Below are 18,156 nucleotides of genomic sequence, written 5' to 3' on the forward strand. Positions count from 1 at the left end.
TTTGGGAATGATGATTAAAAATGCAGATTTTTGAAGAGGGCTGGTAATGTCAGAATAGTATCTCAGGCATCGATTGAAAAATGATATTGAAAGTATGTCCTTGTACTTTGCATTTTGCTGATGATTTTATTTCATACATGAAGGCAGCTCAAGAAGACATACTGCAGTAGTCCGAAAGCACACAGCTCATGTCCAGCAATCCTTGAGCAAACTCCTAATGGGGTTCATATTCTCAGTCCTCCTTTGGTTTTTTTTGTTTTGCTGGTTTCAGCTCTGCCTTCTGACAAACGCCCAACTGCCAGCAGCGTTTGTCTTTCCTCCAGGAACAGCCTTTCAGGCTTTTGGCACAGGTCTGCTGAACTCCAGACTTCCCTGTTTTATCTGCTGGACTCTCCATCGTACCATTCACGGCATAACACCCTCGGTTGCCAGCCTCGCAAAGGAGCTGCAACTTTTCTGGGCTCCTGCTGGGAGTACGTGTCCCAGCCTGCCTCGTGTCACGTGGCAGCACCGTGTGGGGCAGGCTCTGTGGGGTTTTGCCTGATTTCATGCCGGAGGGGCGCAGAGGTTCCTCTTTCCCGAGCAGTTCATATTCTATACGCGGCGCCTTGCTTTGGTTCAGAACACAAACTGGAGAGGGAGCGACCACAGCTTTCCGAGAGGAAGGCGTAGGTCCTCCCAGAAAAGGGGCAAAAAAAATCTCCCACCGTTGTGCTGCTGTGAGGGGCATGGCTGAAGCACAGCAGTGGCTCTTGCTTGGATGCCTTCTGCCTGGCATTCGCTGGCTGGCCGGCGTGGATCCCCTGTGCAGTACTGGCCCATGAGCTTTTAAGCTTTTCTCTCTGTCCTTAGGGCTCCAGCTTTTGCCTCCAGCATGCTCCCACAGTAGATGATGTTTGTGGTTTCATGACTCCCCAGGATCAAGGCTGACCCCGCTTTTTCCTCTGTGCCCTGGTACACCACTTCTCTGTCTTTCAGGGCATTTGAATTCAACAACCTATTTTCCTGAGGCTCCTGAAATAAATTGGTGTTTATCTTTGTTGCTTATACAGATGCGTAAAAACAGGCAAGCCCGTAACACCTCTGTTCATTGCTTTGTCTCATCACGCTGGAGCAGATCAGAGTGCTTCAGCATTTCCAAAATTCATTACGCTCAGCTCTTGGTGAATGTTTTGTTTTTTCCTGAATCACCAAATTATTATGCTTCCTTCCACAGTGCTCTAAGTCCATATCCTCTTTACTCTTCCCCACAGTATAAGTGTAGACCCTGCTACAAAAATATGCCTGTGTCTCCTGTTCCTCTTTCCAGAGCTGCTGGTTATCGCCAGAGCCCTTCTGAAACCTCCTGCTGTGGTCTGTGGTGGGGCATTTCCATTACTCACTTCCCCATCACTACGAGAAGCTGTAGGAGCAGGAGGAACTTGTCCTTTTAGCATCCGCCCAGCCATTGCTTCAGAGAATTTCCACCTGAGTAATAGGGTGTGAAGATTTAACTTGCCATGCCTGACACAACCGTGGCCAAAGTATGGTGAGATTACTATGCTGAATAGTGTTTTTTTGTTAGAACCCTCGTTAGCTGCCTGCAAGTGTGCTGTAGACCAATTTGGAAGAGCCTGGAGTAGAGTGATGAGAGTTATCATCAGTCTTTAGAATTTGACTGGTGGGGACAGGTTGAATTGCTTGGCATTGTTTAGTCCAAAAAAAAGGCTGGAGGGAGAGTTGGAGAGGGGTAACAAGTGTTGGTAAGGAGAAAAAGGAGATGATTTGCTTTCCATGTCTGTGAAAAGCAGGACAAGAAGTAATGAGCATCACAGAAGATGCAAGTGAGGAAATGGAAAAGAATCTGTTACTGTAAAGCCAGAGAAGTACTCAAATAGATGGTCTCAGGAAGATGTGAAGTCTGTCGTTTGGTGCCTTAAAGATCAGATATGACAAACATTTGTCAAAAGCGATGAGGGTACAGTTGGCTCTGGTTTGAGCAACAGGATGGATAGTGCGACTGTCCCAGGTCTCTTCCAGAGTATGATTAATAGTAGGTAAGTGGAGTTAAGCCTAGATAATTCGTGTGCAAATCAAAAAAAATGTGAAAATGTTATTTCCATGTACAAAAAGACTTATTAAATTTTGACATTACTCATCTTCATTGAATGAGCTATTCTGTATCTCTGTCCTCTATGTGACAGTATGTTTTGAAGAAACAATGATGCTAAGACTATGCAAGTCATGTGCTCTTTCTTCTGACATTGCGTTGCTTTTTTGATTGTCTGCTACTTTGACACTTCACAGGTTTTAAATTGACTCTAGAGCTGTGGTTTACTCCAATAATGTCACGAGCAAAATTTATTCAATGACAGATTGTGCCTTAGTACGTGAATCTGTTGCTCTTTCGCCTTGTCCTCTCATATGTACTTTGTTTCAGAATTACCTTAGTAACTTGTATTTTGTTTTGAATCTTGTTTCCTGCTTCTTCCCCCCAACACCGGCAATTCCCAAGTGCGTGCCTTACTGTCTTTAGTATCTGTGTTTTGCTAAAATAAGTGTGGGAAGTGGGAAGGCTACCTGCCTCAAAAAACGGACTTTGGAGTTTGATGTTAGTAGAAAGAACAATCCACAGCATGTTATCAAGGAAGTGGTGAGCACATTGAAGCCATAGAAATACACGACAGGAAGGAAGGTGGTGTTTAACAAAGAGAAAGTCAAGAGGAAGGCACTGGTTGGAGTGTTCCTAAGCCACCCAGTACCACACATCTTCCTGCAAATAGGTGCTGGTGATTTACGTGCTTTTGTGGTTCTCTACCATCAGTAATGTCTTAGTAATGGAAAACATCTTCCCTGCAGAAGGTACAAGAGGAGGAAGACTGTAGAACCTGAGCTCATAAGACCAATCCCACCTGAATGGACAGTAACGAGATCTGTCATTAGGGAGTAGAGAAGATACTGATGCGGGGCAACTCTCGTGCCCTCAAAACCATGCAGTTGTACTGGAAAGAAAGAGCTGAGGAAACTGGAGTGTGGCTCCCGGGTCTGTCTGCAGATGGACCAAGCACATTCAGGCATGTCATTTAAGCATCCTCTTAGAGAGTCATGTGTCAATTTTGGTCATTACTGGCGTTTCATACACAACTACTTCAGGAGAATCTAGAAATGTGCCACGTTGTCAGTCGCAAAGAGATACTCAGTTTCATGATTCAGATCATACATATGGCTAATACTGCAGAGTTGCATTTTCCCTGGAAAGGTGGTTAATATCACATACAGGGTGTTTCACTAATGTTCAGCGTGGTTTATTAAAACAGGAGATTAACATGGTTCTTTTATGTTTTTTTTTTAATGACTAATCATGAACTGGATGGTGAAAAATATGGTTGAGATGACTTCAGACGATAAACAGGCAGCTTGTATTTCACAGATAGCATTGCTGTTCCGGGAAGCAGGGTAGATAATTTCTAGAAGATGAGGGACAGACCCACAGCATTTAATGTATTACAAATAAGGTCATTTGAGAGCAATCTGAGTTGATAAGAACAGGGGATATGGAAATTGTACAAGTAACAAGATGAAGTATCTCAAAATTTTTGTTGCTTGGGAAAAATACAAGTGAGGATGTGGTGTGTTACGACATAATGAGAAAAAACACAGAGGGAAGTGCATCACTTACCAAGATGAGTTCTAGCAGTAGTACTGCAAGAACCAAAATGATGCATTTAACACGTGGCACACTCATTAGCATGGAGTGGAAGCGTAAGCACTCAAGATACAGGATAAGAGGTGCTGTGGCAGAGTTTGCTTATCGATGCTTTTGAAAAACTCTGAAAAGCGTGCTGAATACCTTTGTCTCCAATGTAAATATGAAGAGGAAATTTAACATGCAATAAATATCTACAGGACTATATCAGGGACAGTCGGTATGGCTTAGTGTTATGATCAGGATGAAGGGCACATGAATCATGGAACAGACTTAGCATTGGGTATCAACCCAAATAAAAGCAAGAGAGAAGACTTGGACGAGAAAAGCCTGCAGAAGGTTGGACGGGAATGGGTGTCTTGGGAGGAAGGTTGTCACTTGGCACAAGGTAGAAACCAGTGATCATAGCCAAGAGCATTCAGTCTGGTATAGTGGAAGATTTCAAAATCTGTTCTCCAAAGTTTCCCTAACTTTGTTTTTAACCAAATTATTACCAATGCTAGCAGTTCGAGCTGCTGATGTTTCATTGCTGTAGGTGTCTTAGAGTTGTAGGTGCCAAATGCTGGAATTGTAGGTGACTTACTCTTCACATTCGTTGTTGGTATTTTACTGCTAGTCTTTAAATTTATTTCATGAATAGTCACAACTACTGACATGTTTAGTAGACAACACCGCTCAAAAATCATTGAATTTGCCATACGTTTGAAGAATGAATAAATAATCAGTAAAATATGAGTTTTGGGAGTATCTGAAAAGGACTGATTAAGATTGGCTTTCATCAGCATTATGATTTTCTACAGTAAGCTTTTTTTAAGGCTTTGTTTATGGGATGATTTAAATATTTAGTAAATACATTTTGTTTGATATCAGTGAAGAAATACAAGAGGGAGTTTTAGATACCAAAAATGTTAGCTGTGAGACTGTATTATGTCAGTTTGGGATTTTATATGAAATATATGTGGGGGAAATTTTCATACTTTAGCCATTTCTCATTAAAAAGCTTTATCAAAAACAGCTTGATTTGATTTTAACAGGAAACCACTAATTGGCATTTGGTAAAAGTTGTTCCCACACGGGGAGGAGTACCCCTATGAAACTGTTATTTTTCAATTAATTATCACTTTGAGGATTGCTGAGAAACAAGCAAATGTGTTAGACATTTTCCCTGACAACCTCAATATTCCTGTAAAATGCACTTTGGAACTCAACTTTCTTTTGTCACTTTTGTCCGCTATCTCTTCACAAATGTGTAGCCTGAAGCTCAGCACAGCTAAAAAAGGGATTATTTTCCTCTGTCTCTTGCCCAAACTCTCCCCAGTGCTTTCCCTTCTTGACTGCGATGGACATCCCTGAGCCACTCATCAGACAAGTCGGTAACCCGAGCTTCATCATTGAGTCAGGCCTCAAAATACGCAAGATTTGATCTGGGCTTTCACCTTAGATTTTCTGAGGCGACTGTGATGGTTTCTGTTTCGTCTTTGCAAGGCAGCTGCTTTTCCCCATCCTACAGAGGCCATCCCTGCAAGCAGATCTCTGTGCCTATGGATCTAGAGTCCCGAATCCTGCATGCAAAGGCCAGCACACACAGCACACGAACCGTGTGTGCTCCATGAGATGTGTGCGAGTGCTGTCGTGCGGTGCCACCTCCCTTCAGGTGTGTTTCACCACTCCATATCTCTAACCATAAGTATAATCAGAAGGCACTGCAGGATTCCCATTAAAATACAAGATTTCTCATTAAGTGGGTGCATAATTACTTGAAATAGCATTCTCCAAAAGTAGCTGTTGGTGGTTGCTGTCGCACTGGAAGGACATCTGAAGTACGGTGCTGTTGAAGGTCAGTTCTGGGTCTAAAATTTTACTAATTACTTGCATAACAAAGTAGAGAATAAATATGTAAATCTACAGATTTGGCAATTCTCCTTTGTGGCCAGAATCAGAATTCAAAAGCATCTTCAGTTCTAGTGTCTGAAACCAACATGATGGCATTTTCAGTAAAGTGCAGAGGGTTATGTTGAGAAGTGCAAGTTGAGGAGTTCAGGAACATGAGAGCAGCTGTTTAGAGACTACAGTGAAGAAAGGAGCACGGTTGCGTGATGATTGTGTGTTAAATTTAGAGTCAGGGATGGGAAATTGTTGCAAAAATAGGCAAGGCTCCTTTGATACGAAGACATTATTATGTGCTTGTCAGAGGTAGAAAGTGTGGGCCTGATGACCGTGTCTGTTTTTCAGCACTGCTGGTCAGGGTGGTGGGGATGGGGCAGCCTTATGAAATTGTCGTCTACGTTTCTGTGCAGGTTGGTGGGATTTCAGTACCTGTGTCCTTCCTGATGGACAGGTCTCCCCAGTGTGGTTAAGTTTCTGATGTGTCCCTTGATAACCTATTCCAGTTTTTCACAGACCTTTACATCTAGAAAGGGTCCCTTAACATCTAAACTGAATCTTCCTTCTTGAAATTTCCTATTGTGTGCCTGAAGAAAGGTGAATACAGACTACAGACCGCCCAAGGAAAAACAAGGATAATAAGAAGCTTAGAAAAAAACATAAATCTATAAGGAAGAATTGAAGAAACTCAATTTATTTTTAGTGTAGAAGAGAGAAACATATTAAGAAGGCCATGATACCAGTCTTTCAATACAAAAAGTGGTGTAAAAGAGGGGACAGGAATGATAAGTTGTTCTATATAGCCACTGGGGGAATGAATAAATCAACTTTACTGCAGAAAAAATGATGCAACATTGGAGATGTTGGGGGAAAACTGAGTGGTTAGATGTTGGAGGAAGATGGGGGATATTATGGAATTCCCTTTATTGGAGATTAATAACATACTGGGTTGGGCAAAGTATAGTTGATCCTGCTCAAAGCAAGAGGATAAACTGCTTCACATATATTGTTTCTGTGCTGTACAATTCTGTACTGGAGCAGCACTGCACAGCATTGTATATTAGAATCTGTTCCAAACAAAATGCAAACACTGCTGAAATTGTCACAAAAGTAAGCAAAGTAATAAGCAGGAAATACTTAGTTACAGTCAGTTTTATTAGTAGCTTAAATCCAACTAGAATAAAGAACCAAAATACATGTAAATAAACAATGAAAATAGTGTACAATTATGCAGATTAAAACATGCATTAGAATCTCTTTCCTTCATCTGTGCTGTACCTCCCTTTTTGGTATACTGAATGTGAACCAAGAAAAAGAATTACATTTATGGATGTGCCTGGATCTTTGCAGGGTCTGACCAAAGGCAAATAAAATGTGACATACCCATAGATCAGACTTCATGCACGTTTATTCCTTGTCTTTAAGCTGTCCGATCCTGTCAGATTAAAGTGTTACTTATTAATTAGTAAGCAGTTGTGAATGATGTTGGCAGTGCCAAACTATGTCATTATTTCAGTTATGCCTACCGTTTCAGTCTACTGAATTCAATCATTGGCTTTGAGCTTATTCTCCAGTAAAAGCTTGCTTCTTCTGGTGGAGGATAAGAATTCAGGAAATTTTCTTTCCTTTGTTAATTAAATGGTCACAGCAAGAGATACCATTTTCTGCCACTTTTTATCTCCTCTGGGTCACAGCTGTCAGAAACAGATTTTAAAATTTATATTGCTGTGTGAAAGTGGGACCTTTATTTTCTTCCTTACCAGCTGTTGTCTTCCTTTCTTTGTATATTTAGACAAACTACTTGGTCTCTGCAGGATATCCCAAATGCCACTGTAGAAATCACGCTTGAAAGGCCACTGCTCTGCAAGAGCAAAGTCCTTTTGGTGGTGTGTCTTGCACAATAAAATGATCTTGTGCTCTCCTTTTAAGTCCCTGTATATCTTGTCCCCTGCTTCAGTAGTTGCTTTTCATTTGCTTCCTCCCTTTGGCCTGTCCAGTCAAACCAGTTCCACGTGGACAAATATACTTGGCCATATGTCTCCCAGATTTGTACCTGGCCCTTCCTCTTACACATGGGACAACATCTCGGGCTTATTTAAAGGTTCTTAATCTATTGCAGCTCCACCTGAAAAGCAGTGGCTTGCTTTTGAAAGTGGGTCGTTGGTTTATGGAAGCTTTAAGGATACTGTCTTGGTTGTTCCCTCCTTTGTTTCCTGAAGAATAAAGGGTACATGCCTGATCACATGTAGAGTGAATGGGTTGATGCTGTAAGATGTTGTTTGGATTACTGCTTTTCACTTTATTCCATGCATTTACGTGCATAAGTGTATATGCGTGTGTGTGTATATATATATATATGAGATGTCTGTATTATTATCTAGAAATTTCTCAGCAAAATCTCATACCCATTGTGCTAGACACTTAAGTGAAAAAATGTCTGTACCAAGATAGCTCAAAATTTTCATATATGTCAAGATACAACAGATTTGGGGGAAGGGAAACACTATTTGTGGTAGCAGTAAAATAGCTAATGAGAACAGATGTCAGCTCACTGAAGTAAGTGAGGCAAAGGCGCCAGGCAAACATGATGTAAAGATTCAGAGGAGGAAAAAGTGGCGTTTTGATGGAGCTTTTGTCTATCCAAAGGTGGAAGCACGCGGCAGCGTGTGTGCTCGGTGAGGGCTCAGAGGAGAGTCTTCCCAGAGGCTGTTACGGCGGCCTCGAGGGGAGAATGGCACGAGGGCAGCTTGATGCTTCGGTGACTCCGGCGCAGCAAGATGCCGCAGGCTGCCTTTGGAGAGGAGAGGCAGGCAGCAGTGGGAGGGTGTGCGGGAAAGCCCTCAGGTGTTTGGCGTGGGGTGGGAGGGAGCAAGCTGGCAGCTGTGGAGGTTGGGAAACTCAAGCAGTGAGGTTGGGACCTGGATGGAGAAGCTCAAGTATTTGAAATGCAGGTGTAGACCGAGAGCTGGCAGTTACAGGCGGTCAGAGTGTGCTTGTTTTGCAGCATATTGTCTACCCTCAGACTGCCTGGATCACTGGTAGTACTGTACAAACTTTGAAATAATCCCAAATTATACCTCATTTGAAGTGCATATCATGATTTTTTTCCCCATTGTCTTTTACATGTATTTGCTCAAATTGCCACTCCCTTCTACCTCTTTTTTTAAACCTCCATCACTTTCTGTGTTTTGTGCTGTGTCCATTTTGGTTTCCTCTTTCCTTCTGCTGATGTTCTCCTCTTTACACTAGAGGTAGCATATGTTCTTATGTGCTTTTGATACCACACTGATTCAGGTATGTTCTCCAACATAGAAAGAATAAAGGTCTGCTGGATCAGGATCAGTTTGCTCCTGGGTCTGGCAGACCTCTTCATACATGAAAAATAAAGCTCTTAATTTTCTATATAACGTCTTTAGATATGCAAATAATAATTGGGTTTTGATAGGCAGAAAAGCAAACTTTTTTTTAAAAAAAATCTGATTCCAGGGAGTTATCTTTGTAAGTCTTGTAATTGACTTTATGTAGAACTATGGATAATTTTATAAATTTCAGATTTTGCTTTAGAGCATTGGATGCCAGCATGAATTTGCAGAGCATTTTAGATTGTTCATTTGCTAAATTTGAATGCTGATACAATTCTGCAAACAAGATGTTACTCTGTTATAAAACTGCTGAGTTAAATCATAATATTTATGGGTTCTTTTATCTACTATTGATAGCATTTTGTTCCTTGGCATTTTTGGATCCCATTTTTTTTAACAATAATGCTGATGAAAATTAATAATTTTCAGCCTATGAAAAATAGTTATCAGATGCGTTGCTGTGTGGAGTCCATAACTTAATTTGTGTATATTTACTGGGAACAAGGAGAGTATAGATTAGCTCCCTCTACATCCAACTTGTATAGCATGTGTAAGTTTACAACGGTATTTTTTAAAAGAGCATATAGTGGCTTACTTGTCTTGTACCTATGCTGAAACCTCAAATTTAACCTTTAAAAATCAAGAATGCCATAGATTTGTGGTTGATGTCCACATTAATTTGTATTCAGAAAACAATTTACAATAGGGTCACATGCAGTTAATGTCCTGTTATTTGACCTAGAATAGCATTCACTGTTGCAGATGACCAGAAGCCTATTCAGTGTTTTACAGATGGCAAAACGCTCCTGATCCTGAAATCACAGGCCTCCCTATTTTTGCTTTGTGACAGGAGTGTTACAGATGAAGGGTCAGTACTAAGGAACCAGTTGTCCAAATCTGAATTCACCCCAAGTCTCCTGCCAGTAGCTGTTTTCAAATTACTTAAGTCCTGTCTTTTTGCTAGATCCTAAGTCTGAGGCTGTAGTAAGGGGAGAAAGATAGTAATCTGCCTTACAGTCTTGACAGTGCTCAAGACTGTGTCAGACTGGTTTTAATATGGCATCTCAGCCTTCCTCAGTGCCTCTGCAGCAATACCATCATCCCTTTCTAGGCCAGTGGGACTGGCATGGAGGGTGATGAACAAGCAAGCTGGTGTTTGTGGGCTGCTCTCTTTGAGGTCTTCCAAGCACATGGAAAAACGTGTGGGTGTGCAGAATTCGCAGGCTTTTCTTTGAACTTGTTGGACACAGGCTTGCTCATATTAAATCCAGGTAAAACTTTACCTATTGCCTCCAGTGGAACAGGGACTGCTATTTGTAATCAGACTCATAGCTTATTTATTCCTGTTATACTGCAATTTATTGTTAGTCCTACAGAGGAGGTCTGTTGGATGTGTCTTTATAAAAAGTTTGACTTTATGTGACTCTTCAGATGCTTTGCCTTATTTTTCATTATTTTTATTGCAATGTGCATGACCTTCTAAAATACTTAGCAGAAGTCATGTCAGATATTTGAGGTATTAACCTCAGGTATATCTGCAGTGTGTCTTTCACTGCTGTTTGTTTTTCTTCAACTGTTACTCTTATCTCTGATGATTTAAAAATACAAGGATTGCAGTATGGTTTGCTGGCTGCAACACTGCTGAAAAGGAGTGGCAAGAAGTCCTGCAATTAGAGATAATAGTCACTGGCTGTGCAGCCATTTGGACGAAGTCATGTCCTAACCCGAAATAGGCTTCAGACTTCAGCTTTGCCATGCGAACTGCCCCATTGACTGGTCTGCATGGAGAGCCTGTAACTTGTTGAACATTTCCATGCAGCAGTTCTGATGAGCATGGCTTTCACCCACCGATTCAGAGGGGGCTTTGTTGGTTTTACAGTTGGTATTGTAACCAACTAGCGAGCAAATGTGAAAAACAGCTTCAGAAGACCGACTCAGAATACGTACTGCTCAGTTTGTATTTAATCTTTAGTTGTTGGTTTCTGTGGGAGTTACCAAACCAGTTAAGCTACAGCACTGGCATGAAGCCAAATGAAAAATACAGTTTTCTTCACTGTAAACATGACTGTCAAGCAGTAATGTTTTTCTCAGCTTCATTTTAAAGGCATTATAATGGAAGAAAATGAAACTAAAACACGTTTTTATGCCAGTATTATGCATGGAAGAATGTTATTTCTTTTTTCTTTTAATGAAAAACTCTTACAGAATAGAACATACAAAATTATGTCTTAAAAAATATGTAATCATTTTTCTGTGTTGCTAGATACTTGATGGAGTTGATAAACCAACAAATTCCTTATTCTGGTGTACTTATGGTGAGGATGCCTTTTTTTTTTTTTTTTTTTTTTTGACTCTGCAAACATGAAAGCTATGTAAAGTTCTTTATTTTTAATCCTGCTCGGATAACAGAAAAAAAAATAGTGCCTGATAAAACTTAATGAATAATAACAGCAAACACTAATCTCTAGCCGCTCCTTTATGCTTATATTTAAACTCTGTTTTCAGTGGCCAGTAACTCTGTTAACTCATCATCAGGTATTCTACTGAACTTGGCCATCCTTGCTTTGCTTTTGGGATTTATGTTGAAAAATGTGTAAGTTCAGCTTTGCCTTTCTAAGATAAATGCAAACTATTTAACGCTCACAGTGATTTCACTGGGATGTCGTCATGTAGGTGCGACTGTACCAAATGGGGAACAGCAGCATTTTCACTTACTTTTCAGGAATAAATTTATCAGAGTTGTCTGCTTTGCCTGTAACTCCCTCCTTTTTATTTTGCAGAGTGAGGAAAAAAGCTTGTTTAACAAAATGTCTGATCAGCTGCTGTTTTGTAAAATGGCTTTTTGGGTACTAGGAATGGAAATTGCATCTTGAAGAATGGACGTCAGCATCCGTGTAACTTGATGCACCAAAGGATGAAAAATCCTTCAGTTGTGCTTCATTGTTTGAATGAGCTTTTTTAAGAGTTTTGTAATAGAACAGTAAGAAATAGGATTAGAAGGGACTTTTGTAAGGGTCGTCTTGTCTGTCCTATCTCTTGAGACAGAATGAGCTGCAGTGAAACCTTCCCTGACAGATACTTGTCTCTTCTTTATAATCTCAAATGATGGAGATCCCTGTATTTCCCAATGTAATTCTGTGCTAATGCTTCAGGTGATTAGGAAGTTTTTGTTGAGTATATGTTGAACAACAGAATTTTAAACTGATTTTATTAGGACCAGTATGCTTTTATTTGCACATCTCATCCTTTTATTAAAAAATGCAACCCACCTCACTGGGTCTGGATGTTTGCAGGCATTGAGGAATTCAGAAATTGTTGGAAGCGGGCACGCATGCTGCAGGTGAGCTAATGAAGTGTTGTCCAGCTCTCTGAAGGAAAAGTTTTGAAAGTTACACAAAGATCTCTGAAGTTCTCTGTAGATCTCCTGAGCGATGTTGATGCTGAAGTCAGGCATTAAGATCCTTCTTTTGTTGTATGACAGAACCGACACCAAACTGATGTTCAGATTTTGCATTTACTGTTCAGTGCAATACGTGCTGCAGTGATAATGAATTGTATTTAGGTTTTGAAGACAGTAGTCAAGGAGTGACTGCCTGACTGGGCACCTTCAAGGAATTTGCTGTTTTCTATAGCAATGTCCCAAGTTTACCCTAACAAATAAGCTTTTCTTTTGGATCTTAGGATGAGCCAGCTCCTCAGAGTTCAAGGTGCTGTCCCAGCAAGGAAGTGGTGAAAACAACAGGCTATTGTTGCACTTGGGCGTGCATTGTCCTGGACCCTGGGTGTTTGTATCCTGCCTTGCAGGCTCTACAAGCTCTCTGGCACTGGGCAGGCAGCCCCAGTCTCAAGGAAACAGTAAAACACTAATGACTGCTGTCGCCAGCAGTGGTCTCAGGGCAACAGCAGCTCCACTGTTGAGGAGGATTTTCTTAAAACATGGGTTGTAAGGAGTTTTTAGGAGAGTAATGAAGTAGTTATGTGGATCTTTGTGGGGAGTTTTCTCTACTGCAGTAAGAAGAGTAGGAAGAAGCACATAGAGCAAGCTTTGAAACCATCCCCGGAGGCAGTGGCATGGTGTGCTGAGCTGGAGTGGAAGTGAACATTTTGATAATAGAGGTGAAGGTTGGCCAGAAAGGATCCTGAAGCTGCAGAGAAGGCACCATATTTAAGGAAACGAAAGATAAGGAGGGGAATTGGTGACAGGGAGAAAAACTCGAGAAGATAGAGTCCTGGGATAGGGCACGGACTAAGAAGGGTGTTTGCATTAGTATTCTAAGTAGGAGCAAGATAGACTTGTATTTACTGATTCCAATAAAACAGATGTTGCAATAATCAAGAGACAGGAATGTAAAAGTCCAGACGAGGGTTTAGCTGTGTACAGATAGCTAAGATTAAAGTTGAGAGAAGTTACTCTGAAAGAGCTGCAGACATTTAAATTTTGTCCATTATTTATTGATTTTAAAGATTATTTTAGTTATGTTTTCCTATCACAAACAGGGTTAATGGGATTTTGGCTTGGTTTTTTTGTGTGTGGGGTTTTTTTTTAACCTAATTGTCTGGCTTTTTATTTCCCATTCTTTCCTCATTCTTCAAGATCATTTTGTTGGGGCAGAAAAGCAGGGCTTTTACATGGAAAAGTTGGGAAGGCAACCCCCAGAGAATGGCTCTCTGCAAAGAGTGGAAGCACACTGGTGTTACTGTTCTGTAAGAATACTTAGTAAAGAAGAGTAGATAGGGTAGCATTAAATGAAAAAAAAAAAATAAAAGGAAAAGAATAGCAAAGGCAAATCATTAGAGAAATGTTGATAGCAGTGAGAAAGGTGTTACATGAGGCTCAGTCTACTGTAACATGTACATTGGACAATGTACTTTTTTCTTTAACTGGGGAAATATTTTTAGCGTTATTTCAGAACTACTCAAGAGAAGGGGATGAAGCTCTTATGGAAGTATCAAAGCAACAAAAGCAGAGGGATTTGACTAGCTTAGGCTGTTCCAAATGGACTGACTGCATTTCAGGTTGAGGCGCAGCTGGGGTGGACATTAGAACTCAAAATCTTAGGAGGGTTCCAGGTCTGCTAATTTTAGGCATTGCCAGGGAGGTTCCTTTTGATGACCAGATGCAGTGGAGAACATGAATTACAGACTTGTATGTGATAAGCGATTTGTTAAAGCTGCAAACCAAACTTCTGAAATGTTTAATCGGCACCAACCATGGTAACTAGAATGTTTCATGTGTGTCTGTATGGAGACAGATGCTGGGCATTCTGTCACTTATAAAAACATCCAGTAAAGCAATGAAAGTGAGCTTATATGGGTCTTCTGGTCCTTTTTCCAGTGGAATGATGCTGCAAGCAGTGAGCTATTTCTTAAGGTTCTTCACCCGTTTCACTTGAGAACTTTGAGATAATATTTCTGCTTCCATTTTCTATAAAGCCAGGGTTATGCTGGCTTTCTGTACTGACTTTGTTCTTGTGCTGCTCATCTTCACAGCCCGGAAGTCCAAAAAGTTGGGGAAATTGAAAGGGATGCACGAGGAGCAGCCACAACAGCGGCAGCAGCCACCACCCCAGAGCCCCGAGGAAGGGACGACGTACATTGCGCCCGTGACTGAGCCCTCTGTAAACACAGCACTTGTCCCCCACATGTCTGCGATCTCACCAGCACTTACTCCCTCTCCTGTTAAGATCCTTGAAAGCATTGAACCGGAGATCGTGTACGCAGGATATGACAGTTCGAAGCCAGACACAGCAGAGTACTTGCTTTCCACCTTAAACCGCCTGGCTGGCAAGCAGATGATTCAGGTGGTGAAGTGGGCAAAGATACTTCCAGGTAGGACCACCAGGCATTTGGTGAAATTTCTCTCCGCTGTTTCTTTTAGCTTAATGAGCTATTTTCTTGATAAATCGCATCTTTAATCTGTGGGCTGTGTTGAAAACCCTCACAGGGGGGCGAGATGAACATCTGAGAGAAGATTGTTGGGTTTTTTGATTTATGTAATGTTTGTTTCATATGTCTGCAATCGATATTTTAAAAGCCTTCATTTTGAATAATAGCCTCTTAAGAATAAAACATGTTTTGTCACTGGAATAAAAAATTATGTTTGGTTTTTTTTTGAAGTAGTACACTTTGTGGGAGTGTTGATCTTGTTCATTAATACTAGAAAAATAATGAGCAATGTATTCAGTGCTGGTTTGGCCAACCCTTGTTGAGCATGATGTAGTTCATGGGTGTTTTCTGGTTTGATCTCTAGGATTTAGAAACTTGCCTCTCGAGGACCAAATTACTTTAATTCAGTATTCATGGATGTGTCTGTCATCATTTGCCTTGAGTTGGAGATCGTACAAACATACAAACAGCCAGTTCCTCTATTTTGCTCCAGACCTGATCTTCGATGAGTAAGTATTCCTTAATGGTCCTTTTCAGTGCAGGCTGGAAGGTTTACTCTGTCTTTTTTTTTGTTTTCAGGCATACCTGCAATCTAAGAAAAGTTCAGCTAATTCCAGTTTGAAAAGTAGCTTTTTTTTTTTTTTTTTCAGTGACTCAGTTTCCAATTGTCAAAGCTTTGATACTGCCATCCACTTCTTACGTATGTGGATGTGTTCTTAAACTAGAACCATCCTGCTGGCTTGAAACGTGACTGATACGTGACCAAGATTTATAGAATAAAAACATTTTTTGGTATCTACTGAAGCTTGGAAAAATATCTAACTTCTAGGAAATGTGAATGTTTAAATTGCCAGATTCTTTCAGAGCAGTCATATAATGGTGCTTTTGTTAACAATATACAGCTGTTCAATGTGTTTTCTTGACAGTCTTAATTACCCTTCTTTGCAACCATGAAAGGAGCCAAAATCTTTTTTCAGTAATGAAACATAACTTCTTTTATGATGCATTCAGACAAAAAGAAGGATCAACCAAGGACCCATTCCTTCTGAGTATGTGTGTTCCTTCATATTTTAAGTTAGTGTTTTAGTGCTTTGCTTTTGATGAGAATAATTTAATTTCTGTTCCATTTGCCTAGTGTTTATTCCAAGACAGTATAGTCATAATGTAAGTGAATACACAGGCAATCAAACTGGGGTCATGTCATATGCTTATCCCAGAAGGTCGTTTTTTTTTTTTTCTAGAGTTAGAAATGAGACATAATCAATAAGATATGGGTGCTCTTGAAGAAAAAAAAAAAAAAAAAAAAAAAAAAACAAACAAAAAACAAACAGGAAAAGAATTAACTGAAAAATAACTTACCACTCAATCTCCTGAAGCATTCTGAATCATTTTTCTTGGAGAAGATGTTTTGTTTCTGTCCGTCTTATTAGTCTTTCTTTGATTTAGGAGTTCCTAAATAATTAACGCATATGAGATTGGTCCCACAGCAGCGAACAACATCAGAGGAGATTGTTTGGTTTGGTTTTGGGGTTTGGTTTGCAATTGTTTGTTTGTTTGTTTGTTTTTTTTAAGAGGAGGAACTTGTGATTCACTACATGTGGTTGAAAATGTAGTATCAGCCATTTTCCTTCTTGAAAGCACCTCCACTGTGACTTGGTTATTAGAAAACCATCACAGAAGAAGTATCTGTAGCTAAAGCTAAGTGAAGATGTCAATTCTGAAGAGTTTAGTTCTCCTGTGGAAAATGGAGACTAAAAGTTCAAACACAGAAGCAGTTTTCCCTCATCTGAAGAAAGTGAGTCAAGGGGTCAAAATTTATTGGACAGGGAAATCAATCCCACTTGCAGATAAAAGTATATGTGCATTACTAGCATTCTTGATACTGCAGCTGGAAGCAGCTTCCAGAAGTCGAGATCAATTGTGAGTTTTATGCTGCAAGCCTTCCGAAGGTAGGTGCCTGCAGAATTATACTGAGGCTGAGGTTGGAATTCAGTTGGAAAAGGGAGTGCAGTGCCATGGAGTGCAAAACAAAAACATCCAAAACCAGATATGTATGTAAGATAGTGGTCTGGTCTTCTACGTATTTAACAATGTTCTTACTGCAGAGCTACCAAAGGTGTAGCAGAAGGCAGGTGTTTCTGTATAAGGAAAAATAAATTACCAGGAGCTGTGTGGAGCTGTGAGGTATGAGATACAGGCTTCTGAACTATCTAATCAGGGCAAGAAATTTCCTTGGAGGCAGTAGCATAGGAGTTCAGTGCTTACTCCAGAATGGTAATGGGCACATCTCTGGAACGAGAGGGTTTTTCTTATTTCCCGCAGGGTGGTAGTTGTGAGACTGCATTTGGAGTCCAAGTTTTAGGCTCCTTGGCACAGGAAAGTTGTTGAGAAACTTCAGAGAGCCCCATGGAGGTTGGCCAAGATGGTCGGGTGCTGGCTGGGACAGCAGGGGAGCTGGGCTCATGCAACCAGGAGATTGTGCTGGGTGCAGTGGAGATTTAATTGCAGCCTTCACCTTCGTGATGAGTTGTTGTAGAAAAGATGGAGTTGGACTCCTTGTGGAGGTGCCCAGTAGAAGGATGAGAGGCTGCTATTACAAATCTGAGCCAACAAGCTGCCTCCTGGGCAGCAGGAGAATAAATTCCATAATGAGATGGTGAAATAATAGAGCCCAGAGGGACCTCCGAGGTCTCTGTCTTTGAAGATGTCCAAGCCTTGACTGGGCAAAGCCATGAGCAGCCTGCTCCAACTTTGACATTAGCCCTTCTGCAAGAAGGGGGTTGGACTTGAGACCTTCAGAGGTCCTTCCAAGCTAAATTATTTTGTGATTCCAAGTTCAAGAGATGCAGTGCTTTTTCCAACTTTAGAAGTCAGCTAACACAACTCAGTGTAGAAAGCATTCAGATAAGCACAAAACATTCCTGTTTGTGAAAATAACACTGCTTTGAAGCTTTGTTCTGGAATTGCTGAAGACTGGACTTACCTTTAACTTTTGAGTACCACGAACTTGGAAATGTGCTGTGTAGTTGTACACAGGCTTTCATTTCTGTGCCACTTTAAGGTTTGACTTGGTGCAACTATTTGAATGTTTTACTGCCCTTGGCATTTTAGGACATATATTAGTTGATGCAGAATGAAAGGGAGATGCTTTAAAATGACTTTTCCTTCTGCTGGCTTGAGAGAGTTATGTTCCTGTTATCACCTGGCCAAGATTTTCTTGGTATTTCTTCATGTTGTATCTGGAGAGGTCATTTCCCATCTCTATGCAAGAAGTAATTAGGAAGGTCCCTGGCCAGTAGCATGAACTCGGTGCCCCAGAGGGTTCAGCATTTTCTTCAA

At 40.7% G+C, this 18,156-nt stretch overlaps 1 protein-coding gene across 6 annotated transcripts in view; it reads left to right on the forward strand.

Moving 5' to 3' along the window:
- Nucleotides 1-18,156, forward strand: part of NR3C2 (nuclear receptor subfamily 3 group C member 2) — a 211,557-nt gene that overhangs the window by 163,098 nt on the left and 30,303 nt on the right. For all 6 annotated transcript variants that reach the window (XM_042796375.1, XM_042796374.1, XM_032990067.2 and 3 more), the window contains 2 exons: nucleotides 14,422-14,760; nucleotides 15,182-15,326. In XM_042796375.1, coding sequence (XP_042652309.1) covers nucleotides 14,422-14,760; nucleotides 15,182-15,326 — 484 coding nt within the window. The remainder of the gene's footprint in view (nucleotides 1-14,421; nucleotides 14,761-15,181; nucleotides 15,327-18,156) is intronic.

Source organism: Tyto alba, unplaced genomic scaffold (assembly GCF_018691265.1).
Source record: "Tyto alba isolate M040663 unplaced genomic scaffold, T.alba_DEE_v4.0 Super-Scaffold_23, whole genome shotgun sequence".
In the NCBI taxonomy this organism is placed as follows: Eukaryota; Metazoa; Chordata; class Aves; order Strigiformes; family Tytonidae; genus Tyto; species Tyto alba.